This window comes from Hemiscyllium ocellatum, chromosome 2 (genome assembly GCF_020745735.1).
Source record: "Hemiscyllium ocellatum isolate sHemOce1 chromosome 2, sHemOce1.pat.X.cur, whole genome shotgun sequence".
NCBI classification, from domain to species: Eukaryota; Metazoa; Chordata; class Chondrichthyes; order Orectolobiformes; family Hemiscylliidae; genus Hemiscyllium; species Hemiscyllium ocellatum.
The window spans coordinates 119,914,171-119,941,720 of NC_083402.1; the positions used below are offsets into that span (position 1 = coordinate 119,914,171).

At 40.0% G+C, this 27,550-nt stretch overlaps 1 protein-coding gene across 1 annotated transcript; it reads left to right on the top strand.

Moving 5' to 3' along the window:
* The first annotated feature begins 943 nt into the window (after window positions 1-943).
* LOC132824735 (thioredoxin-like) lies at window positions 944-20,737 on the top strand. Its single transcript, XM_060839417.1, has 5 exons — window positions 944-1,096; window positions 10,824-10,928; window positions 16,222-16,281; window positions 18,160-18,225; window positions 20,602-20,737. Exons 1-5 carry the CDS (start codon window positions 1,070-1,072, stop codon window positions 20,662-20,664), a joined length of 321 nt encoding a protein of 106 aa, XP_060695400.1. The 5' UTR covers window positions 944-1,069; the 3' UTR covers window positions 20,665-20,737.
* Window positions 20,738-27,550: the final 6,813 nt, after the last annotated feature.

Consider the following 27,550-nt stretch of genomic DNA (forward strand, 5'->3'; position numbering starts at 1 on the left):
AAAATTGCAGTCCTTTTTAACATCCCAAAATGTTTTAGATTAGATTACTTACAGTGTGGAAACAGGCCCTTTGGCCCAACAAGTCCACACCGACCCGTCGAAGCGCAACCCACCCATACCCCTACATTTACCCCTTACCTAACACTACGAGCAATTTAGCATGGCCAATTCACCTGACCCGCACATCTTTGTGACTGTGGGAGGAAACCGGAGCACCCGGAGGGAACCCACGCAGACACAGGGAGAACGTGCAAACTCCACACAGTCAGTCGCTTGAGTCGGGAATTGAACCTGGGTCTCAGGCGCTGTGAGGCAGCAGTGCTAACCACTGTGCCACCGTGCCGCCCACATTTCCTGTTTTGCAGGAAATATCCACAAAAGTCTGCATAAAGCCCAAAATAAAGATATAAAGACTTACAAAAAATTACAGAATGGAAGGCAATTTATTTACATGCCTTGATCTAAAAACGTTAAATGTGGGTGGCTACTAGCGTTTTAACAAATAAACAGATATTTTAAATAAAATGGCCATAACGATACTCGGGCCAAGATCGTCTACGCTTTTTCTGGGCTCCCAATTTACAAATCTACTCTACTGGTGGTTATAACAGCTGTTATATTTAAATGCTTAAACTAGTGGCATCCTCTCGACATAAACTACTGTATATGCAAAGAAATGTGGGCCACGGACCCGGTTGTAAATTTCGCGAGTGTCTTTAAAATAAGTTCAAAAGTACTGGCAGAACGAACACATACAACCATGAATATTTTCTAGAAACAAACCTACTCAGAAATGTAATAACACATCGCCAGACCAAACTCAAGTACCTCCCACCCTACTCCAGGCGGGCGTGGGCGCATTTCCATTACGCCACAAGACCCTGGGTGCGCATGCGCAGTTTTACAATGAGCGCCCTCTTCTCATGATCTATCGCTATCCCCCGGCGTGCAACGTCACAGATGTAGAGCGCTGTCTGGTGCAGTTCGCTTGCATTTAGCTCACGCGGCTGCAGCTAACGGTGGATTTCCTGCTTTAGGCTTGCGCGCACGCGACCGAGATAAACGGAAAATGGGGGTGCGGGTACTGGAGAACCAGGTGAGTTCGAATTGTGGAGCCGGAATTTTCCCTCTTCCCCACAGAAACTAACAGACCAGCTGAGGTTTTCTCTGCAATTTCCATCGGTGGAGTAAGAGCCGCGCTGCAGGAGGGTCGACCATTTTATTTTGTCCTCTGTCCTGCAGTCTCGAGGCGCTTTGAATGAGCCGTTACCCTTTTCCTCCACCCGCCTCCGGGCAGGCGTTCCATTCCCGGCACCAACAGTCTCCCTCTTTCTTCCCCCACCCGTTTTAATTTTATAAATCATTCGCTTGAGTCGCGGACATGGGGAGTGGGCGGCATAGCCGCTCGGCGAGGAAAGGGTGGAGCGATCCATTTCTGCCTTCGCCGTCTCGCCGGAAACGAGCTATGAGGAATAGGGGCGAGGGAACAATGTCGTTCGGTGGTCTTTGCTTTACTTTTCACGGTGACGATGGTTTGATGTTTGCATTAGAGCATAAGATCTCGGAGCAGCAGTAGGCATCTGGCCCTTCGAGCCTGCTCCGCCATTTAGTAAGATCATGGCTGATCGGTTCGCGGACTCAAGAACACTGACCTGCGTTCTCACAGTATCCCTTAATTCCTTTATTGTTTAAACATCTATCTTAACTTTTAAAATGTTTACAGAAGTATAAAAGAGACCTACAGGGCAACTCTTTCACACAGGGTAGTATGTGTATCGAATGAGCTGCTAGAGAAGTGGTGGGGGTTGGTACATTTGCAACATTTAAAAGGCATTTTGGATGGATATATGAATAGGAAGGATTTGGAGGGATATGGGCCGGGTGCTGGCAGGTGGGACTAGATTGGGTTGGGATATATAGACGGGTTGGACCGAAGGGTCTGTTTCCATGCTGTACATCTCTATGACTCTAAGTAGCTTCAATGGACAGGGAAGTCTATAGATTTACAACCATCTGGGTGAAGAAGTTCCTTCTCCATTCAGCTCAAAATCTGCTCCCTCTAATCTTGAGGCTATCTCTCTTGTCCAATTTCACCTGCTAGTGGAAACAACCCCTCTACTTCTATTGTATCTATTCCTTTGATAATTTCTTATTGTTCTAAGATTCTGACCCTCCCACCTTCTTCTAAATTCCAATGAATATAATTCCAGTCTACTCTGTTTCTCCTCCGAAACCAATCCCTCAACTCTGGAATCAAGTAATGAACCTCCTCTGCACTCCCTCTAGTGCCAATACATCTTTTCTCAAGTGAGGAGACCAAAACTGCATGAAGTACTCCAGGTGTGAGTCAAAAAGTGTGGTGATGGAAAAGCACAGCTAGTCAGCCATGGTCCAAGGAGCAGGAGAGTCAACATTGAACATAAGCCCCAGAGTTTGTGCTTCTCAGATGCTGCCTGATCGCTGTGCTTTTCCACTACCACACGTTTTGACACTAATCTCCAGCATCTGTAGCCCTCACTTTCTTCCAGTACTCCAGGTGTGTTCTTACCAGCACCCTGTACAGCTGCAACATAACCTTCCTGTTTGTCAACTCATTCCTTTAGCAGTGAAGGATAAAATTCCATTTGCCTTCCTAATTACTTGTTGTACCTGCAGATCAATCCTCTGTGATTCATGCACAAAGAGACCCAGTTGCATGCTGCAACTGTTTACAATTCAAGTAATGATCCCTTTTACTGTTAGTCCTACCATAATGAATGACTTCACATTTATTAACAATGCATTCCATCTGCCAGACCTTTGCCCACTCACTTGAAAGTATGTGTTCCTCTGCAAGATTTCTCAGTCCTCTGCATGCTTTGCTCTGCCACTCATCTTAATGTCATCTACAAACTTTGACACATGTTAGTGCCTCTTGTTTATATAGAACAATGGAAAAAATGTACCACCTTCCTGTTTGGTGGGTCAGCAAGATGGATGAATAGAGAGAGCATGGCTGCACTGTGATTTCATTATGTTTTAAAGTTTCCGATTTGTTTTGGAAGGGGGTAATGGCCTTTTGAGATAATTTAGTTTATATTGAAGCTTGAATTCGCCTCCCTCAATTTTTAACTTAACAGCCCAACACCTGAGTGTATTAAAGAGAGGAGCTACAGACATATTCCCTTAAAGTCTGTATTTCTGTGGGGAGAAATGTTCCTGAAATGTTTTGTTTTGTAGCGGGTAAGAAACTACTAAAAAAAACTGGTCTGCAAATCCTTATTCAATAAATGTTTTCTTTCCCTCGTGCGATAAGCTCTTCTAGCACATGAACTTCAATGGTGTTTCTGTCCCCACTCATTCCCTTTGAATTTAATGACCATTTGTGTCATGGAATAAATTAATTATTCTTAGTTGCTTTATGATGCCAGATGAAGTTAATTAAGGCTGCAAAGTTGATTTTTTTATTAGCTTTCAGTTTTTGTCGTTTGACTTGAATTGTGTAAAGCCTGCAAAATTGCTTGGCATAAAAGTTAGCTAATTATTTTTCAGGTTTCTGATTTATTTTTGTATTTGGACTGGTTACATTTATAACATTTATGTTTTGATCACTCGTGTCGGTAATTGTTCTGCCCAAGTTACTTTTTAACCAGACCTTTAAAACCTGCATAGTGGAGACTCACCACTTCACACATCTTGCTTTTCATGGAGTTGTAATCAGATTTGCTGTTGTGATCCATTCAATTAAATTTGAGTTGTTGTTGAAAGTGGGCTGACCAACTTTAAGGATTGTGTTCTGATTGAAGGCAATGCTATGCTAACTTCATATACGTTGTTTGAAAAGCTAAAATTAAAACTGAGATAATTGAACAATTCTGGTTAAAAGTATTACATAACATTACATACACAGTACATACAATACTACAGGTAATGAGCTTTCTGGTAATTGAACACTCTTCACAATTTCAACCAAAAGGCACCAAGATTTCCTTTTCCTGCAAAGGTTTGTCTTGCATTATTTTGCATACTTTGTTTCAAAAGATTAGTTCTCATTGTCGAAAACTTGCTTAGCTTTACTTCAGCTGTTTTATTGCCCTTGAAATCAGTAAATATACAGCACAGGCCATAGACGTAAATTAACGTTCTGATCAAAATCTTGCTTTGTCATCCTTCAGTGTCCTTGCTTTCCTAAATGGCTCTTCCTGAACTCTAATTCTGTTTTGCAAACTAAAAATAGGAATTGCCAGCACAGTCAAAATGTTTTGCTCATGTAATTAATGACTATTATAATAAATATTCTGTGTTTTAAGTAAAATGAAAAAAGTTTTGCTTATTACATATGGTTTAGTTAATACATGTCTAAGTACTGATTTCTAAATCTAATCCATTTTGTTTTGAGTAGATGGGTAACTGCTTTCACTGGCCAAATGGTCATTAGACAAATTATGCATATCTAAGATAGTTTCGGATTGAGGAAATCAGTATTTTTGCATTGCAAGTTATTGTGATCTGGGGTGCCCTGCCATAAAGACAATTGAAAGCAGATTCAATAGTAATTTCGAAAAAGGAACTGCCTGCAAACGTAAGTAAAATTCTACTGGGATATGTGACAGGAGCTGGGGCGTAAAGCAAGGTAGATATGTTTTTCCAAAGAACCCACCCCAAGCACGATGGATCAAATGAACTCTTCAGTGTTGCATAGTTTTTAATGACTGCCTAAATTTCTTCATGTGGGACCTGCAAAGTTTCAAGCCTTATAACTGCTTACCTCATTTTGACTGGTTCTTAATTCCTTTTTGTAAAGGAATTATTGGGATTATTTTGGGATGAGGAATGAACAGAGAGCTAACCAACAAAAAAAAATACAGTACCTTAAATTGAACACTCTCTGAAATAGTGCAATACTGAACTTTGGCTGTTTCAGAAAGATTGGCTGGGTTCAAGGGTTATTTCATGCAAACGATAGAGCAGTGTTTGGAGTGTTAAAACTGGTACTTGGTGTGAGGTCACAACATACAAATAGCATCTAACTGGATTATCCAAAAAAAATTTAATTTTACTCTTAACTTATACAGTTGAAGAATTCCAATTTCTGGGTAGAGTTTGAGTTACTCTCCCTGTAACTTTGATCCATCTCACCAAAAAGATTCATGAGGTGTGGGGCAAGCTACAGTGTGTCTGTTTTTTGTGCAATGGGTATAAAATTGATTGTGTAATCTTCCCATGCAATTCACCACTCTACACTATATGATAATAACAAATGGGATACTTTGCACTAAGTTTGAACTTGATAAGTGATTCAGCAATTTTTAATAATTTTCAGTAGAATTTACTGCCACAAATACCAAACAGCCTCACCCATTTTGATTTGAGTTTGAACTGTTATCAAGTTGAGTATGTTAGTCTTGAATCAATATAAAAACCTTTCATAACGAATATTTTTTGTCATTTTTTTTAGAGTGAATGTTGTCAAGGAGAATACCGAGATACAGGCTACTAGACTAGGTGGGATTGAGGTTCACAAGGAGGAGGTATTAGAAATCCTGCAGTGTGTGAAAATAGATAAGTCCCCTGGGCCGGATGGGGTTTAGATTAGATTAGATTACTTCGTGTGGAAACAGGCCCTTTGGCCCAAGTCCACACCGACCCGCCGAAGCGCAACCCATCTATATCCCTACATTTATCCCTTATCGAACACTACGGGCAATTTAGCATAGCCAATTCACCTGACCTGCACATCTTTGGACTGTGGGAGGAAACCGGAGCTCCCGGAGGAAACCCTTGCAGACACGGGGAGACTGTGCAAACTCCACACAGTCAGTCGCCTGAGGCGGGAATTGAACCTGGGTCTCTGGCGCTGTGAGGCAGCAGTGCTAACCATGTGCCACCATGCCACCCACGGATCCTAGGATCCTCTGGAAATCCAGGGAGGAGATTGCCGAGCCTTTGGCATTGATCTTTAAATCGTCACGGTCTACAGGAATAGTACCAGAAGACTGGAGGATAGCAAATGTTGTTCCCTTGTTCAAGAAGGGGAGTAGAGACAACCCTGGTAATTATAGACCAGTGAGCCTTACTTCAGTTGTTGGTAAAGTGTTGGGAAAGGTTATAAGAGATAGGATTTATAATCATCTAGAAAAGAATAATTTGATTAAGGTTAGTCAGCACGATTTTGTGAAGGATAGGTCGTGCCTCACAAACCTTAGAGTTCTTTGAGAAGATGACCAAACAGGTAGATGAGAGTAAACCGGTTGACGTGACATATATGGATTTCAGCAAGATGTTCAATAAGGTTTCCCACAGTAGGCTATTATACAAAATGCGGAGGAATGGGATTGTGGGAGATATAGCAGTTTGGATCAGTAATTGGCTTGCTGAAAGAAGACGAGGGTAGTGGTTGATGGGAAATGTTCATCCTGGAGTCCAATTACTAGTGGTGTACCGCAAGGGTCGGTGTTGGGTCGGTGCTGGGGGACGTAGAAGGGTGGATGAGTAAATTTGCAGACGACACTAAGGTTGGTGGAGTTGTGAATAGTGACAAAGGATGTTGTAGGTTACAGAGAGCTGGGCTGAGAGGTGGCAAATGAAGTTTAATGCGGACAGTTGTGAGGTGATTCACTTTGGTCAGAGTAACCGGAATGCAAAGTACTGGGCTAATGGTAAGAGTCTTGGTAGTGTAGATGAGCAGAGAGATCTCCGGTGTCCATGTCCGCACTTCCTTGAAAGTTGTCACCCAGGTTGACGGTTGTTAAAAAGGCATACAGTGTTTTAGCTTTTAATAGATGGATCGCATTCCAGAACCATGAGGTTATGCTGCAGCTGTACAAAACTCTGGTGCGGCCGCACTTGGAGTATTATGTACAGTTCTGGTCACCGCATTATAAGAAGGATGTGGAAGCTTTGGAAAGGGTGCAGGGGAGATTTACTAGGATGTTCCCTGGTATGGAGGGAAGGTCTCACGAGGAAAGGCTGAGGGAATTGAGGCTGTTTCGTTAGAGAGGAGGAGGTTGAGAGGTAACTTAATAGAGACGTATAAGATAATCAGAGGGTTAGGTAGGGTGGACAGGGAGAGCCTCTTTCCAAGTACGGTGACGGTGAGCACGAGGGGGCATAGCTTTAAATTGAGGGGTGATAGATATAGGACAGATGTCAGAGATAGTTTCTTTATTCAGAGTAGTAAGGGTATGGAATACTTTGCCTGCAACGGTAGTAGATTCGTTTAAGTCATCATTGAATAAGTTGGTAAAATTCTAGCGAAGTTTGCCGATGATACGAAGTTAAGTGGACAGGCAGGTAGTTCTGAGGAAGCGGGGAGGCTGCAAAAGAATCTAGACAGTTTGGGAGAGTGATCCAGGAAATGGCTGATGGAATTCAACGTGAGCAAATGCGAGGTCTTGCACTTTGGAAAAAATAATAAAAGCATAGACTACTTTCTAAATGGTAAGAAAATTCGTAAAGCCAAAGTACAAAGGGATCTGGGAGTGCTAGTCGAGGATTCTCTAACGGTAAACATGCAGGTTGAGTCCATGATTAAGAAAGCGAATGCAATGTTGTCACTTATCTCAAGAGGGTTGGAATATAAAAGCACCATTGTGCTACTGAGGCTTTATAAAGCTCTGGTTATGCCCCATTTGGATTACTGTGTCCAGTTTTGGCCCCCACACCTCAGGAAGGACATACTGGCACTGGAACATGTCCAGCGGAGATTCACACGGATGATCCCTGGGAATAGTTGGTCTAACATACGAGGAACGGCTGAGGATCCTGGGATTGTATTCATTGGAGTTTAGAAGATTAAGGGGAGACTTAATAGAAACTTACAAGATAATACATGGCTTGGAAAGGGTGGACGCTAGGAAATTTTTTCCATTAGGTGAGGAGACTAGGACCCAGCCTTAAAATTAGAGGGGGTCAATTCAGAACAGAAATGCGGAGACATTTCTTCAGCCAGAGAGTGATGGGCCTGTGGAATTCATTGCCGCAGAGTGCAGTGGAGGCCGGGACGCTAAATGTCTTCAAGGCAGAGATTGATAGATTCTTGATGTCTTGAGAAATTAAGGGCTACGGGGAGGATACTGGTAAGTGGAGTTGAAATGCCCATCAGCCATGATTGAATGGCAGAGTGGACTTGATGGGCCAAATGGCCTTCATTCCACTCCTATGTCTTATGGTCTTATATGGATGTACATGGAATAGTGTAGGTTAGATGGGCTTCAGATTGGTATGATAGATCGACGCAACATCAAGGGCCGAAGGGCCTGTACTGCGCTGTTATGTTCTAAGTGAACGTTGCAGCCAAGGCATAGTTATCCCCAGTTATGCAAATTACACTTCTGTAGTGTTTTGAGTTACATGGTGGGTGTTTCTGCAGCAAGCAAAGCCCAATGTCTTCCTTTATCACTTGGAGTGTATGTAAGGTACAGCGTAGACAGGCAACCATTAAACTGATGACTGATACTGCCAGCTGAAGTTGCTGCTTCCACTGGCTGGGTTTTGCTAGGGCTTGGTGACATGGCACTGACACTGCTTCAGCATTTGCAGTTATCGACTAAAGTTATTTTGCTTCACATTGGAGGATCCGCTCCCACTAATTTCCTAACTGAGGAAGTAGCATTTGCATGAGTCACTTTAAAATGATTTGAGTCAAGGCTCCTTTATCTGATATTTCATCAACTTGACGCCAATCTTGTCGGTGGGTGTGGTCAGACTTGACAATAAATGTTTTGTACTATCTTCAACTTATATATTACATAAAGTCGGTATTGTTCATGGCTCTTGTTTCTGTTTTATGCCTTACTGTGCATCTATTCTCTATCATTGACAAATTAATAGTGCTGGAATTAAGTGTTGGAGAAAATCAACAGCTCTGGCAGTGTTTGTGGAGAGATGAAAAATTAATATTTCAAATGCAAAATGACTCTTCAGAAATGTCTACCCATAACAGTACATTAATCCTTATCATCCAGGACTAACCAATTTTCTGACCACTGCCTGAGCCACTCGAATCTGTCAATCATTGGTGCCTTATGACTGGTTATGATATGAGCTATGCATCACAGAAATTTTCCAAAATTCTCCAAAAGTGGAAATTTTTAAAAGCCTAAATTTATAGAAAAAAATCATTTATTATAAACTTAACTCAACTCTAACTGTTTTCAGTAAGGCTGTCTTCTACAATTGCTTTCTGTTCCTCTCGATTTAATTTACTCAGCTGCTGGATTCTTGAATTTTTAAAAATACTTCAGTTAATCCAGAAAATTTGTCTCCTTTATATCTGATACAGTAATTGCAGACAAAACTTCTTTGAATTAAAAGTACTCTGTAGTTAGTCATACAGCGCGGAAAAAGATCCTTTGGCCCATATCGCTCTAAACCTTTCCTGTTGACAAGTCTGTCCAAATATCCTACTACATTTTGTGATTGTGTACCTGCATCTAATTCCTCCTCTGGCCGTTTATTTCACATATGAACCACTCTTTTTGAAAGTCCCTCAGGTCCCTTATAAATCTTATTCCTCTCTTAAAAGTATGCCCTCTAGTTTTTAACTCAGATGGGGAAAGACCTTTTGAAATTCACTGGAAATATAAAATATTTTTTGAACTACAATATAGTCACCCCTCCATTGAACTATGCTCCATTGAAACAAGACCCAGCCTAATTTACCCTTTCTTTATAACTCAAACCCTCTTTGGAAAGGCTGCGGAAAAATTTACAATTTAATAATGTCCTGCCTATTGGAGGATATCCGGAACTCTACAAGTACTTCAAAATGGTCTCATTATCCTGTACAAATGCAATACTTGACATTTTATCCTTGCATTTAAACACCGGGTTCTTGGCTTAATTTTTCTTAAACTTTTCAGGCTTTCTAGGACAATTGGAAAACACTTAGAACCAAGAATGAAGTGCTTAAAAGCTTCATGCAATTCATGAACTATTTGCAGACCGCAGGGCTATCTAATGCCACTCTTTGCCCAAAAGCAATGTTAAATATGTTTTAAGAGTTATGAAGTTGATGGCATGTACTGTACCTTTCAGAGAGTGAAAGCTCAAAAACTGGTAAGCACCTGTATGTGACTGACTAGCAGGTACAAAGTATACTAGGCAATTTGAAAATGTAACGTTTGGTTGTAACCTGCGATAGGGTTACACCACAGTTCACATTTAACCAATTGGTTTTATTTATTCCACAAGATACTAAAACACAATTGAATTTGAATTTTACTGTTTTGACAACATTGAATCAATGAGACAACCCGATGTTTGGGATATAAAAACTAGGCATTTTGGACATTTATCGAGAAAGAGCACCATCTGCCATTTGAAAGACTGTTCACCACACTGTCAAAGATACCTTTTTCATATGAAAATATCTTTGTAACAGAAGACCAAAGATGACTCAAGAAGATTGACACCAGAGATGATAGCAGCTGTCTGATTTTGAAAACGTTAAGTTGCTGTAAATTTGAGGCTTTATTGGATCAATATATTGTTATAGAGTGGGAGGTAGATAACAAACTTTTAAGAGAAACGAGGCTTAGGTGTAAATAGTTATTTAATGTTCACTTTTAAAGTATAAAATTGATATTTTTTGTTAAATAGTGGAATTTGGCTAGTTCTCTATCACTCATACTTGAACAGGTGGGGTGAGCTTTTTTGTGTGCTTGGTTTAATTAGCAGAAGGGTTTACCACTATGTCATAATACACGTAAGAAAATATTGCAAAGGAATGTGGTAATTCCATGTTTGCATTTGTTTAACAAAGTATCACAACATTTTCTTGGTAAAATAAGCTGCGATTCTGACCAGTTATGTATTCTTGATGTAATGCTGTTATTTTTCAGAAAGATTTTGATATGGTACTTAAGGAGGCAGGATGCAAACTGGTGGTTATTGACTTCTCTGCAACATGGTGTAGCCCTTGTCAAAAGATAAAGCCAGAGTACCAGGTAAGTACCAATAAAACCATTGTTCATTTCCAGAAAGACGTCAATGATGGTTTTAGGTAGGTGCAAGTTCTTGAAAGTAACAGGTACATATTAGGAGTGTTGTGTTGGAAATGAAAGTAAGGGTTCATAATGTGCAAAGTGAGCACGTTTTTCAGATGATGCCAAACTCCTGAGGGGAAACAACCGAGTTTCTGTAAGAAGCCAATGTAGGGGCAAGTTAGATTGAATAGATATATTTGTAAGATACTATGTTTGTGGTGACAAAAGAAAAGTGCAGAAGCTAAATTATACTGAAAGCGATCTTGGAATAATGGAACACCTGTCAAGCTGCTTTGGAGCATTGGTTAAGAAAGTGGAATTCTGAGCCATATTCTCAAATCTGTGAACTAGAGTTTAGGATGTTAATGCTAAATGCAATATTCTGGTTGAATGATGCCTAGATGTTGAGACTGATTTCAAAACGGTTCAGATGACTGAGTCCCAACAACAACTTTCATTAATAATGTCTTAATGCAGTGAGCTGCCTTCAGTGTGTGTCTTGGATGCGTTAGCAAAAACAAAATTGGAGTGAGCCATTTAGAGAGTTACTTATCCAGATAAGTTGATTTTAAAGAATGTCTTATAAGTATTGTGAGAGTACAGTTTAACAGGAAATTCTGGAGCTTGGAACGAGAAGACTGTGGCTGGGGAAATAAACAATTTCCAGAACATAGGGAGTTTCAATTTGTCATAAATTGACCAACCAATTAATTCTTTTAAAATAGATCTTTACAAATGTATAAACAACAATTATTTGACTACTTGTTTATTGCATAGATTAGCTCTCACTTCAATTCATTCGGTACATCCATGTCAGTATTGCTGCGTCGTAATTGAATTTAGTGGTGACTGGGAGCAGAGAGTGGCCAGCAGTTTCATGAGCCTTTGTATAATAATTATTTTTTAAAAATATCTTTACTTACCTAATTGGTAAGAAGACTTTGTGCCATAATTTCTGACATTACTAAAACTTGTTTTGCCTTCCAGATTTGAAATGAGCATTTCCACTGGAATAACTCCCTTTTAGAATGAAAAGAGCAACAAGCCAATTAGATATTTCAAGCCAGTGAAGTTAAAAATGCAGGGTGTTTCTTCCATCTGCTGTTGCCATACAATCTGGAAGCACAGGCAGTGTGTTCATCTCTGCTTAGTTCAAAGAGATGATATATCATAGTTTACCTGTCTTGAGGTCTGCTCAGAAATAATTCCTTGACAAAAGCAGACTCAGTTGTTTAATTTCAGGGGTACTTCATGCAAACAAGAATTGTTCTGTTTATCTTTGGATCATCTTAAGGACACACTTTACCTGTCTGTTCTACTGCAAAGCTAATTATTCCTTTTGTTTATTAAACTGGTCATAAACATGTTTATGAAGTTCATTTGGTGCAGTGGATAGTTTTCCTGCCTCTAAACTACAAACTGATGACAAGTAAGATGAAATCAAAAATGCAGCTAAACAAGTTGTGAACCTGCCAAATTTTCCAATGAACACTAGACAGCAGTAAGAATAGAACATTATTAGTATTTGTAATTAGCTTGATCAGATGGGTTTACCATACCTCGAGACCAGGAGAAATATGAACTGAGCTTTCAGATTCAGAAGTAACAGTACTACCACTGCCACAAGACCAACATGTCACATTTTTAAGTTTCCTTTAAAATATATTTTTGGTAATGGGTTAAGTCTGTTCCTTTCAAATGCCACACTTAAGTGGTAAAGGGTTTACAAAAGAATGAAATATTAAAACTGATTTCCTGTCATGGATATCGCCAGCAGATCACTTTCCAGTTCTGAATTCAGTTGGCAAGATATGGTGTAGCTAGAAATTACCCTGACTTTGGTCACTGTCAAGGTTTGGCACTGGAAAAGTGTAGGAGGTCAGACAGCTGGGGAGCAGGAGAGTTGATGTTTTGGACATAAGCTTGTCATCTGGAATGTGGAGGGGGAAGGTGGTCTGAGAGATAATGGGGTGGGGGTGTTGGGGTCCGGGGAAGGTATCCGGGAGGCAGTAAGTGGATGCAGGTTATGGGGTAAATGTGATAAGTTGGTGAGAAGGGAGTGGACAGGTCAAGAGGGTGGAGCTGAGTTGGAGGGTTTGATCTGGGATTTGTTTGGGGGGTATGGCGAGGAGATTTGGAAACTAGTGAAGTTGATGTTAAAGGCCCAAAAGGCAGAAGATGAGGAATTTTTCCTCCTCTTGTCGGTTGGCTTGGATTTGCCAGAGGAAGAGGTCCAGATTTTGTATGTCGCTGGGGCATTTGAAGTGGCTTTGAAACTTTGAAAAAAGGAGCAAGTGGCCATTTGGCCCTTTGAGCCAGCTCTGCAATTCAGTGTGGTAATGGCTGATCATTCAACTTGGTATTCTGTACCTGTGTTCTTTTTTTTTTATATACTTTTAGCCCTAAGAAATGTTCCTAACTTGTGTCCTCGACTACCTTCTGTGATGATGAATTCCACAAGCTCAACACTCTCTGGATAAAGAAATTTCTCCTTCTTTCAGCACCAAATGACCTACCTCTTATTGTATGACTGTAAACCTTCGCTGGACTCGCCAATCATTGGGAACTAACCTCCTGCCTTGAGCAATCCTGTTAAAATTCTATAGTTTTCTGAAATTGTGCCTTATTAGTCTAACCACAAGTGAATACATTACTAATCTAGTTTTTCTTATTTCCCTGCCAATCCAAGAAACGATTTAATAAACCTTCATGACAGTCCCTCCATAGCAAGAAGATCATTCCTCTGACTTGAAAAAAAGCAAAACTGCATGTGGTCTCACTAGGGCTCACAATTACACGATCTATAGTTCTGTACTCATTCTCGCACTGTGAAGACCACTTGTCTTTGCCACCTGCTGCATTTACATGCCTATTCTCAGTGACAGTAACTGGTGACTTCCTCCATGTGCTCTTGTATTGCCTATTTACCATCATCCTGTTTTAAATAACATTCCTCAATTTATTTGGTTAGTACTTAACACATCGTCAACAACAATTGTGTGTTATTAGGTTTAGACTTGCAAGTATTGAAGCACAGTAGATCATTCAATCTGGTCTGTGCTAGTGTCTGCTGTGGTTGAGTTCGTACCATTGTCAATTCTTGAGTCAAAATATTCCAAATTCGAGTTGTAATCTAATGCTGAAATGCAAAATTCAAAGCAACTACTCTCTAGTGCAGCATTGAGGAAGTATTGCATTGCCAAAGGTGTATTTGTTTGGAAAGGATGCTAAATCAAGGCACTGTTTGGGTAGAAACATGCCATGGCGTTGCTTCAAAGAGAAGGAACCTTATCTTTAGTTCTCTATTAATCAATTCAAAAAGATTATTAGGATGTTATCACATTGCTGTTTGCAATTTTGCTGTATGCAAATTGGTTGCTCTCTTTCCACCAAAACAGTAATCACATTTCAAATGTTCTTGATTAAACCTAAAGTTTTGGATGTAGGTTTTCTTGCTGAGCTGGGAGGTTCATTTCCAGGTGTTTCGTTACCCTATTAGAATCTTCAGTGGGCCTCAGCAATGCTGAAGGTTCCTGCTTTCTATTTGTTCGGGTTTCTTCTACCACCTTTTGAGAAAAGGAACTGGAAGTGACTTCACCACAAGAAATAGCATCACTAACCTAAAGAAACCCAAACATATAAATAGAAAGCAGGAATTTTTAGCATTGCTTCGCCTGAGGCCACTGAAGGTGTTACCTAGTAGGGTAACGAAACGTCTGGAAATGAACGTTCCAGCTCGGCAAGCAAACCCACATCCAAAACCTCAACCTGAGCTACAAATCTTTTCAAAACTTGCTGAACCGAAAGTGTTTTGAGATCTGACTGTTATTCAGCAGTCAAGTCTATTTTCTTTCTTTCTTTGCATCAGCCTCCTCTTATCCTGCATCCTCTAATCCTCTCAATCTATCCTACTCTTTTCTTGTGTACTTGGTTAACTTCTCCATAAATGCATATGTATTATTCACCTCAACCACTCCCACGTCAAAGTAGTGCTCAGATTCTTGAATAGACTGAATTGGCACTAACTTGTAGCGTGCCATTAAAAGTATCAAATTTTTGCTTTTCTAATCCCTCTCTTCAGACACTGATTTTCCCCCTCCCACCCTTTTTTTTGCAAACTGGGAATGTTCTGTGCTGGGACAAAGAAAATTGAGTAGATGTATATAAAATTCTAACTATTTTAAATAAAATCAAAAGCTCTTTGTGGGGGGGAGGTCACATTTTAAGGTTTTGGTCAAGAAGTGAAAGTTCTGAAGAAAAGGTTTTTTGTGTGTAGTAATGACATGACATTTGTCTGAAAAGAGATTATTATTGATTTTTAAGGAAAGGGAATGCCCACTTTAGCCCTGCATGTTTACTGCCCTTGGAATGGGATTGCTGGTTTGCTCTGCAGGGAAATAGCATATACTCTTTTGGGCTTGGCTGAATGGCCTCCTGTGCCATAATCATTCAGTATGATCAATCTTAATTGTTGGATTGAATATTGAGAATTAACACAGGTATTGAAAGCACCTTTTCTGATGTTGAACAGTTTCTTTTTAACTAAATATGTCTTGAGAATAAACTGAATAAATACAAGTGTGAATCTTGGATTTCAAATGAATAAGAAGTGTAAGACAGTCATGTATTTCATGATGTGGATATCGCTGGGTTGAACCAGGTGAATTAAACTAGGAACTACAGATGCTGGAGGTCTGAAACAAAAACAAATTGTTGGAGAAACTCAACAGGTCTGGCAGCTTCTGTGGGAAGAAAGCAGAATTGAGTCTGGGACTCTTCAGAACTGATAATAGTTGAAATTTAAATAAATCAATGCAACACTAAGCATTAGTGCATGCCTGAGAATTCCTAGTAATAGGAAACATAGAGCATGAAATATTGTTAAATAGTCTTAAAATGTGCAAAAAGTCTTTGAGCATAGTTTGTTTTTAACCTAGTTAAGATGACCATCAAGCAAAAGCCCTAAAGAATGAATTGAATTTCATGGACGTAGCTGAATACTAGGAACAGGAGCCTGTTAACAGTTCACTAGAATATGACCAATCTGTATCTTACTCCACCTATGTGTCTTCAGTATCATTAACAAAAATGATTATCTGAACAGAAAGTTGACCACACTTTTTTTTCCCACATCCTTTTATTTTGTTTTTTTTTTAACACTGATGCTGATCTGTGGAATAACCTGAAATACAATTAAATACAACCAAAATAAGTTTCAGTACTGTTTCACTAACAAAATATTTTATCTCGACAGAAATTGGCAGAGAAATATAAGGACATAATTTTCTGTGAGACAGATGTGGATGATGCACAAGTAAGTTAAAATCCAGCAAACTAAGTGTGGATCAATAGTCAAATATTTATTGCCAGTTCCTGTGATCTGTTATAGACTGAGCATTCTTAAGAAAGCACAGACTCTTTTCTAGGTGTACACTTATGACCAAGTCTCTATGGGAAGGACATTGAGGCCTTAAAATGAGTGCACAGGAACAGTATCGGGCATGAAAGATTTCATTTACTTGAAGAGATTGGAGAAATTGGGGATATTCTCTTTTAAACAAAGTGGAGTTGATAGATGTTCTAAGTCGTAGTGGATTTTGATAGATTTAAACAAAGCAAAGATTTTAAATAACATATATACTTGAATAATAGTTGATCTCATGTAAAAGTCAAAATCCTATTTTAAAATTTTTTTGGGACAAATCTGCAAATTTATAAATGTCCTGTGTAAAGTCTGACCCTAGTTCTTCACAGATAACAGATCACGTTTGAATCAGTGTGCCCACCTTCATGTCCCACTCCAGCTTTCCAATCTGCTAGTTTTCCGCTCTGCTTCCAGTCCCCTGGCTGTTGTTTTGCTTGGGGGTTTTTCAGAATTACCAAAATTCTTTTTTTTTGGCCTTTTTTATTCACTTAGCGATCATTAGGCTTCTGCTAATGAAACAATATGAATTTTGACAGTGATGAATTTCGGCCTCTCAAAAGAAGTATCCATGTAATAGTCGACCCTGTACATTTAACCTTAAAAAGTAGTCAAAAACATTTAACTATTACTCGAGTATTAGAGTTTATGGTATTAGAATTGATTGCTTGAGATCATTGGCAAAACAACCAGATATGATGTGAGGGGAGGGAAGAAAAATAACAGCTAATTATGGCACATGCACTACAGGAATCTGATTTTAATATCAAATCCCAAAATGGGATTGGATATGTAGTCTGTGAAACCTTTTGCAGGAGTCTGGGAGAAAGAACAAGAGTGAGGAACTATGAGTCCTTTGAGGGAATGCAGGCATGATGTATAGACTGGCTTCTTTCTGTGCTGTATCATTTTTGGTATTGCCTTAAAGCACTTGTTCATGGATTTTGACAAACTGAATTAATTTTCAGCCTGGTAGATTGAAACCCAGTGTTCAAAAAACTGGGACTCCAAACAATGAAAGTCCATTCCACCTTGAAGCTTTTGTAATATTGCATTAGATCAAGACTGATCTGTATCCCAATGCCTCTGACCTGCCTTGGTTCTATTCAGTTGGTAGGAAATTGAGAGATGTGTTGATGCAGAGCTTCCTGACATCACCCTGGAATGAACTAGCTTTGATCTTCTCCAGCAGAGGCAGCTTTCCCTCCTTGTGTGGCATTCCCTGCCCCTCATCCATCTCATTGACTCCTTTAAATTGCTTTGACCTTTGTTGCATCACCTTACACATCTTACATGCATTAAATACAAACGGGGACTTGAAATTTTCAATATTGTGTCACACAAGATAATATTCGCTGTATGGGTTTTACCTGATGTTTATAAAGTCAAGAGATTTATAGTATGAAAACAGACCCTTTGGTCCAACTCCTCCATGCTATCCAGATATCCTAAATTAGTCTAGTCCCATTGGCCAATATTCAGCCAATATTCCTACAAACCTTTCCTATTCATATACCCATCCAGATGTCTTTCATATGTTGTAATTGTACCAGTCTCCTCCACTTCCCCTGGCAGCTCATTCCATACATGCACCACCCTTTGCATGATAAAGTTGCCCTTTAGGTGCCTTTTATGTATTTCCCCTTTCACCCAAAACCTATGCCCTCTAGTTTTGAACTTCTCCGCCCCAGGGAGAAGTCTATTTACCTTCTTGATGATCTCATTATTTTATAAACCTCTAACTTGAGCTAACTTATTTGTCATCTTTAGGAGATTGCTGAAAACTGTGGCATTAAATGCATGCCAACATTCCATTTCTACAAGAATGGAGCCTTGGTAAGTTTTTGGAGAGTTAAGCGATGATCACAAATGTGACGTGGGGGAAAATACTTGCCTAAACATTTTCCAAAATTTACCTCAATTTAACAATAGTGGCTTCAGGCACAAGAGCAGTTGTTCAAAGGAAAGCTCCTTAACCTAAATCTACCAGTATTCTTATATAATTTTTAATAAGATTATAATTATAAAATTATAATCTTTAATAATTTTTAATTTTTGCCTGAGAATATCCATCATAACTCCATTCAGACCTTGCCATGAACTATCACTTGAACCGAAGTTGATCCGTACATAGTAAATGCAAATTTCCTATTAATGAAGTGCTATGAATCTCCTATTTAGGATTAAACTGACCATGAAGATGGCATGTAGCCATGTTTTAAAAATCATAAGCTGACACTTTAAATCCAGAAGCTGCAGAGCAAGCTACGGAATTTGTCTGCCCAACTACAAACGGGAGATGACAATTTTGACCTCTGAACCAAAAGAATTGAGTGTTTGGCCCAGCCGGTCCATGCCTTTGTTTATGTTCACACAAAATCAAATACTTTGTTAACTTCATAATGATTGAGCTACAGTTTGGGAGAGTAAAGAGAAACTGGGCAAGGAAGGATCTTGTGGAGGCCTTGGTCTTCAGAGAATTCCATCTAAACAAATTGTTCACTTTTTAAACACATTGACCACTTTGCATATCAGCTGTACCCTGCAAAGTCTTCATTGGAATGATAACCGTCAAATCATTACAGCCTGCATTAATGGATTTAACATTAATGAGAATGAATTTGAATAAGTTTGACCTATGTAAAAAACAACATTAGCACATGAACAAGCCTCTGCATTCTTGCGCCTCTAAAATCTTTGCACATCTGTATTTCTTTTTAATTTTCATTCCACACTGGTGGTTGTGCCTTTAGCCGTCAAGACACTGCTCTGGGATTTCTTGCATAATCTACTCTGCGTCTCTCGACGACTTTAATTGGAACTCCTTAAAGTCTGCGATTTTGGCCATGACCATGTATGCGACCGTGGCCATCAGCCTTAGTATCTCAATATTAGTGTGATTTGGCATATTAATGAAATTTGATGTTTTGCAGCTGGGGTGAACTATTTGATCTAGGGTGGTGGGTTTCAATGCCCATGATGGAACGCTGCAAGTCATCCTTCCTGGAAACCTGATGTCCTTGAGATACTTAAGGACCTTGTCTCATTGCTGGTGGTGTTCAAATAGCAGGGGGTGGTCTCACCATTTGGGGAAACTACACATCAGACTTTGGTTTGTTGACATCCTTGAGGGGGGAGTTCTTTATTCACAAGCTATTTGTATGGAACACAATTCTTTTATCTGAAACCCTCTGGACCAGCTGGATTTTGGAATTCAATTTTCAGATTTCAGAATAAGTGACAGTTTAACAGTGAATTTTTAAAAATCTTACCAAACAGCAGACTCACCAGTGATTACTAAGGGCCCTGAGACAAAATTGATGACTGCCACATGTTGGTGTGGAATTGGATTAACTGTTTCCTCCCATGCAACCTTTTTATGGAGAGAAATCTGCATGATGAAATCTTCAGATTTTGGAACTTTTCAGATTTCTGATAATGGATTGTGTGTACTTGTTTTTGAATGATGGATTTTCTTTTGGGCGGAGGGGGCTTCCTTCTGTCATTCAGCAGATGTGGGTGTCATTAGTTGGGCCAGAATTATTTGCCTATCCTGAAATGCTCTTGAACTGAGTCACTTGTTCAGCCATTTCAGACTTAACCATGTTACTGTTGGCTAGAACCACAGAGGGATAACAGGTTTTCTTCCCTAAGGTGATTTAATGAACTGTGTACAGTTGCCTCATTCAAGTGGTTGTAGTTACCATTACACTACCATATTACATTGATTTCTGCATTCAATATATTCTTATGATCCCCCACTCATACTACCTTCCACTTCGATAATTACACATTTTATGCTTTGTTTTCTGTCTGCTAACCATTTCTCAATCCATGTCAGTTCATTGCCATCAATACTAGTTGAGATTTGACACTATAGACTCAAAATACTAGGGATGTTGTAAATCTGAAAGAACTATTAGAAAGCTGGAAAGACTGAGTAGATCAAGCAGCATGTCTGGATAAAAATCAGAATAAGCATTTCTGGTCAATGACTTTGTCATTAACTGTTTTTCTCCATAGGTACTGCCTGAGCTACTGAGTTTTTTTCCAGGCTTTGGTTACAGTTAGAAAGCAACTTCAGTATAACCTCTTGCTTTTCTCCGTGTCCCTTTGCTGAATACCTGCAAACCTGAAGGTTTAGTTTTAAATGTTGCTCACTGATTCAGACATGCTTGAATTTTTATTTATTAATCTTTCTTTTTCCTTTAGCTGTTTGAATTTTCTGGAGCCAATGCAAGCACGCTGGAAGAGAAAATTCAAGAATATTGTTAATGTTAATCCAAATGAAACCATGGTTTCAAACCAAACATGAATCAATAATAAATCTTAGTTTATTGTAAAATCATTTGGTTGTCTTTGATATGAGTTTCCAGCTGGCTTTCCTATTGACTTGAAATTGTGAAATCTGGTTTCTGTATTGTTGATGGGACAATGTGAATGCAGTTATACAGTCACTTTCAATTTCGTATAAAAACGGTAAGATGTACATTAGTGTGAATTTCTGGGCTACTTTGGGAGCCTGATCCTTGTGTATTTAATCTAAGTACACTGAAGGCAAGATGTGACACTATTTTGTCAGTATTGACATAAGTTGGTGAATGCAGAGTTAACGTAATTCCACCTATTGGTGAATCACAGACTTGAGTTGCTCTATTTTGAAAAACTTGATAAACATTTTAAAATGTCTCAGTCTAGTTTTGGAATTCTCAGTTCTCACTAAGTCCTTTTTATAGAAGTGGATTGGGGTGAAGAAAGAAAAACAGTCTCCAGTTTATTTCATATTTGATCTGATTTAGGAGCCATTCTATTCTTTATTCATTTGTGAAATTTGGACTTTCATGGATTTGAATTTAAAGTGTGCTATTGTGCAGATTGCCTTTTTGCATATTTATGTGCATTTCCACAAGTTCCTGCTTAATGGAAAATATTGTCCAGAAGTATTTAAGTGCAGGGCAGATGGAGGGATTTATCATAACAGCTGTTATGACATAGGGTAAACCCTCCTGCTTAATTTACACCAGCAACACCAGATTACTGCATGGGATAAATCTTAAGATTTGAGGTGCCAAGATCTATGTAAAATAAAAATTAACTTTTATTCTGTTATACTTGAAGAAATATTAACTAAATATTTACAACTCCTTCCTCTAATCTATCTCTTATCTTCCCTTCTATTCTACTAGTACGATTAAAACTCCCCAATTAAGATTTAGCAAAAATTCAAGTTTTCAAAACCAGCTAGCTGTCGAATCTTCTATTTGGAGCTTCCTGTGTCTTTTCTTCGGGGTTATGCTTCACAGGTCACTGATCGATAAAGGTACCTTTTTAAAGAGAGCAGTTTTTGGGCAGTCTGCACATGCTGGTGATGTGGTAGTTCTCCTCCAACTGTTCAAGTTTCCCCTGTCTTATAGCCCCCAAAACTTCAGATTGTGTCATTTGGCTTTTAAGATTGCCAATACACTAAATTCAAATTTGATAGGAATTTGGCATTTTTCAGGGTATAATTTAAACAAATTGGCCTAATTCAAATTTATTTTTATCTCCAGGCAGCCTAGCTACTGCAGTAACTGGGCCACGTGTTGCATTGTATCTCATTCAGAACACTTGGTGCTGTCGGGTAGTTCTGGTAGCCTAGCTATTTTTGTCATCCACAAGCTTGAAAGACGAGCAAAATGTGCTCAGTCATTAACACATTAATGTCAATATTTGTGGCCCTAGCACTGATCTCTGGCATGCCACTGGTTATAGGGTGCTGTCCTGAAAATGCCTGCTTTGTCCCAACTGATTTCTGTTAGTTAGCCAATCTTCTATCCATACTACTTTAACACCCCAATGCAATGGACTATCACCTTCATAAGTACCTAATCTTTTGCACTTTAGATACCTCATGGAAATCCAAAATGACATCCAGTGCCTCTCCTTTATGTATCCTGCTTATTACCTCAAAGGATTCTAATAAATCTCAGGTGTGATGTATCTTTTGTGAACCCATGCTGACTTTGCTTGATTGTATTATCATGTATTTCTGAATGCACTGCTACGTATATTTTCTAACAATCCCTAGTAGATTCCAATATTTTCTCAATGAGAGGTTAAGCAAACTAGCTTACAGTTAAGTTTGTCTTTTTTGAAATAGAACTACTACATTGGGAGTTTTACAATCATCTGGAATTTTTCCAGAGTCGCAGGATTCTTGGAAGATTACTACCAATACCTTGCTATCTCTCTAGCTACTACTTTTTTAATATTCTAGGATGCCAACCATATGTTGAAGGGACCTATTAGTTAAAGCCCTAATACTTTTTTTCTAAATATGTTTTCTCTACTGATAGTTATTGTAAAAAAAAATCCTACCCTGTTTTGTCACCATGAATGTGTTTTTTTTATATTTTAGAATGCTTCCAGTGTTGTCTTCTGTTCAGACTGGTGTCAAGTATTTAATCAGCTTCTCTGCTGGTTCCCTACTATTATTTCCCCAACTTCATTGTCTATGGGACCTATGTTCACTTTGGCCCCTCTTTTTTTTAATATATTTAAAGAAGCTTTTGCCGTTTTATATTCACTATTTGCAAGTTTACCTTCAGAGTTTATCTTTTATCATTTTGGTGGTTTTTAAAACTTTCCCAATCCTCTGACTTATTACCAGTCTTTGCCACATTGTATATTATTCCTTTTTAATTTCTCTAATTAATCATAGCTAATCCCCTTTCTCACTAGGGTATATCTTATTCCTGTCTTATAGGGTATTCTTTTCCTAATCAATGAGCTCTGCCCTGTAATTCTTTGTAATCAACTTGTTCAGGTTTGACGTGGTTGCTTCCAACCCACATTTCTCTCCCTCAAACTGCTTGCTAATTCTGTCAATTTTGATGGGATTGCATATTTCCTGAAAGTTGAGACGCAGTTAGAAGGCATTGGTGGTGAAGAAGGCATTTGGCATATTTGCCTTCATTGGCCATTGCATTGAGTAGAGGAGTTGGGATGTCATGTGGATGTACAGGACATTGGTTAGGCCACTTTTAGAATACTGTGTTCAGTTCTCCCCTCACTACAGCAAAGATGTTGTAGATTTTTTCTGTGCCCTTTTGGGTTTCATAAGGATTTTGCGCGGGTTGGATGGTTTGAAATATAGGGATGGGCTGGGACTATTTTCTCTGTAGCATTGGGAGCTGAGAGGTGACCTTACCTTCATGATTTTATAAACTGCTGTATGGATAGGATTATTAGCCAAGGTCTTTTACCTAGGGCACGGGGGCCCAAAGCTAGAGAACATAGATTTAGAGTGAGGGGAAACAACTTGAGACATGAGAAGCAACATTTACACACAGGGTGATGCATTATGGAATGAGATGGTGAAGGATGGGAAAATTATAGTATTTAGAAGGCATCTCGATGGGTACATGAATAGGAAGCGTTTCGAGAGATATAAGCCAAATCCTAACAAATTGGCCTTGATCAGTTTCGAATAGCTTATTGGCACAGACAGGTTAAATCGAAGTCTGTTTCTGTGCTGTATTACTGTGGGTGTTATTTACAGTGGATTATTTTGCTCCAAGATTATTAAATCTGCCTTGTTACAAATCATTGGATCCAAAGGCTATATCCTGATTGGATCCTGAACACATTGTTATGGGAAATTGTCCTTTTCCAATACCACATTCGACTCAGGAGAGACCCATTAACCCTGACACCAGCTTTCACTACTCCTACTCACTGCTTCAGAGAACAATATCTAATGGTCTATATTTGTTTTCCCCGAAATCTGATTGGCACCCTATATCAAGTTTTCGAGGAGAAAGTGAGGACTGCTGATGCTGGAGATCAGAGCTGAAAATGTTGCTGGAAAAGCGCAGCAGGTCAGGCAGCATCCAAGGAGCAGAAGAATCGACATTTCGGGCATGAGCCCTTCTTCAGGAATGAAGAATGAGCACTTCCTGAAGAACATTTTCAACCCTATACCAAGTTGCCGTAATCAGCTTGTTCATTTTCCCTTGTAGTCCCATTGGCATTGTCAGTTTGCAAGAACCTGTTAACTGTTGGACAGTTGCAAGGACTAAGGCTTTTCAATTGCAACCTTCCGTGTCCTCATGTCAGTCCCACTTGGGGTCACAACCTCTTTCCTTGATCAAAGACTAAATTTGAATCGCCTAATGTAAGGGGTATAATTACCTTCCAGAGTATCCTCCCTTAACTGTTGTATTTTAAATTATTCATTAAGAACTCTAGATCATATGCTGTTTGCACTTACAAGCAGGAGGCTAGAAGAACAGAGCAAGCCAGGCATCAGGAGAAGTTGATGTTTTGGGTGTAACCCTTCAGGACTGAGGGTGGGTGTAAGGGGAGCTGCAGATAAGTGGGTGGGGATAGATGGAGACTGGTAAATGGTGCACTGATCGATAGGGGCTTTGAATTCGGTGGGTGTCTGAGACAAATGGAAGGAAGGGGCTGAGAAGAGATTATTTGAAATTGGAGAACGCAACATTGAGTCCTCTGGGCTGTAGGCTGCCCAGGTGGAAGATGAGGTGGTATCCCTCCAATTACGGTTTGATTTGTTGTGGCAGTGGAGGGCCATCCTTGGCATCCTATCAGAAAGGGATTAAAATAGGTAGTGATTGGGAGGTCCAGTTGGCCCCTACAGGCCCAACAGAGATGTTGAACAAAATATTCCCTTAGTTTACGTTTGGTAAAGACCATATCGGAAGCACCGGATACAGTAAACTAGGTTGGAGGAGAGGTGGGTGAATCTCTGTCTCACCTGAAAAGACTATTTGGGGGCCTGGATGGAGGTGAGGAGGGGTGGTGCATCAGCAGCTTTCAGTTGCAGGGGAAAGTACCTGGGGGGTTTGGTGGTGAGAGGGGTGCAAACCAAGGTTTGGTGAAGGGAACAGTCCTTGTGGAGTCTGCAGTTCATATCTGACTCACTAGCTACATTAAAACACACCTAAATTTGAAGCAAGTAATCTTCAATTCTGATGGACAGCTGAAGGTGACTATAGCATTCTCGTTTGCACCCCTCTCACCACCAAACCCCCCTTTCCTGGACCTCTCCTCTCCAGCGCCAGTAACCAACTCAGCACAGATCTCTATTACAAACCCACCAACTCTCACCCTTACTCCTGCAAAAACAAAATCCCATACTCCCCATTCCTCTGCTGCATCTGCTTCCAGAATGTGCAATTCCACTCCAGGGCATCCCACATGTACTCCTACTTCAAGGACTGCAATTTCTCCTCCTCCCTTTCATCCTATGCCACTTCTGCCACCTGCAGTCTAACCACAAAAATAATATATCCCGACCCACGTCTATGCACTTTTCCCAGGGAACTGTCCCTCTGTGACTCTCTTGTTAGGTCCAAGCTCCCCACCAACCTTTTCTTCACACCTGGAACCTTCCCCTGTGGCCTCAGGGGTTGCAAAACCTGCCCCATAGCTTACCCCCTTACCTCTGTCCAAGGACCCAACAATCATTCCAAGTCCGGCAGAGATTCACATGCATCTTTAACCTGATTTATTGCATTCATTGCTCCCAATGTTGTCTCCTCTACATGGGGCAGACAGAGCAGAAACTTGTAGGTCAGTTCAGGGAACATTTATGGTCGGAATACTCCAATTAACCCCACCTTCCAGCTGTCATCCATTTCAACTCTTTTCTCTGCCCCCCCCCAACCCCACCCATGACATGTCTATCCTGAGTCACTTCCATCTTCAATACAAGGTCACACGCAAACAGGAACAACCCCTCATCCCAGGCCCAGCCCATTCTCTCCACCCTGCCCCTTAACCTGACCCAACTGTCTTCCTTCCCACCTCTCATGTCCACTCATCCCACTGAGCAATCACAGCTGCCTCCTACCTGCATCCCCGTATCGCCGTTGCACACTCCTTCCCCTCAATCCCACCCCACACGGCCTGATGAAAAGTTCTGATCTCCCTCCTCTGCTGCTAGACCTGCTGTGCTTTTCCCAGTTCCACCCTTTATCCACTCTGACTCTCCAGTATTTGCAGTTCTCACTATCTGCGTAGGCAAATTCAGCAAGACAGATTTCCCTTACTTGCTATCTCCTCCAGTCCAGGAAAAATTGAAAGAATGAATCTAGCAGCAGAGAGGGAACTCAAGTTTTGTCGGTAGAGAGTGAGCTGTATGTAGCAGCTTTGGCTTCAACAACTGAAAAATAAACTGAAGTCCTGGAACTGTGCGAGCCTTACTCCACCCACTCATCCTTCTTTTGTCGAATTTAAAAATAAACCAAAGCTATTTCCATGGAGCAGATACCTCGGCACCAGCTAGACAAAATCCCTCTTCAAGCGAAGCAAGACAGAATGAATCCCACTTCAAGGCAGCTCCTCAGTCTGTACTTTGAGCATCGTGCAGTTTAGATCTCAGTTGAATTTTACTTTTCCTGGGTTAGGGGTGAAAATTTTGAAGTGCAAAGTTAAGATGCCTATGAAAAGTAACTTATTTATAAAAACAATAGGACTTCACATAGAGAGTGGCGCTGGAAAGCACAGCAGGTAAGGCAGCAGCCAAGGAGCAAGAGACATAGACGTTTCGGGCATAGGCCCTTCATCAGGAATGGAAACCTTTTGAATGTTGTTTCTGGTTGCCATCAAATGGCAAAAGCTATGACTGCAGGCAAAGTAATCCAGTATCAGAGGCATTACATTAATGGGAAATTCCCATTGAAAGATAATAAGACATAGGAGCAGAATTAGGCTCTTCTGCCTTCTCCCCATAACCCTCGATTCCTTTACAATAAAAACCTACCTATCTCTGTCTTCAAGACACTCAATGACTTGGTCCCCACCACCTTCTACAGCAGTGAGTTCCACAGGTTCACTACCCTCTGGCTAAAAAAATTCATTCTCATCTCAGTTCTAAAGGATTCTCCCTTTACTCTAAAGTCTTAGGTCCTAATCTCTTCTGCTAATGGAAACATGGCATCTACATATCCACGTCTCTCAGTATTCTGTAAGTTTCAATGAAACTCATCCTTTAAACTTAGAGCCCTCAACCACTATTCACATGGCAAACATTTCATTCCTGGGATTATTCTAGTGACCTTCTCTGGGCCCCCTGCATTGGCAGCACACCCTTCCTTAGACCAAAACTGCTAACAATATTCTAAATATGGTCTGTCTAGAGACTTATACAGCCTCA

What these genes read in the sequence shown, in the direction of transcription:
- LOC132824735 (XM_060839417.1), top strand. Translation starts at nt 1,070, where the DNA reads ATGGGGGTGCGGGTACTGGAGAACCAG. An exon ending in TGCGGGTACTGGAGAACCAG is followed by an intron (nt 1,097 to 10,823) that starts GTGAGTTCGAAT and finishes GTTATTTTTCAG; the next exon opens with AAAGATTTTGATATGGTACT. An exon ending in AGATAAAGCCAGAGTACCAG is followed by an intron (nt 10,929 to 16,221) that starts GTAAGTACCAAT and finishes TTATCTCGACAG; the next exon opens with AAATTGGCAGAGAAATATAA.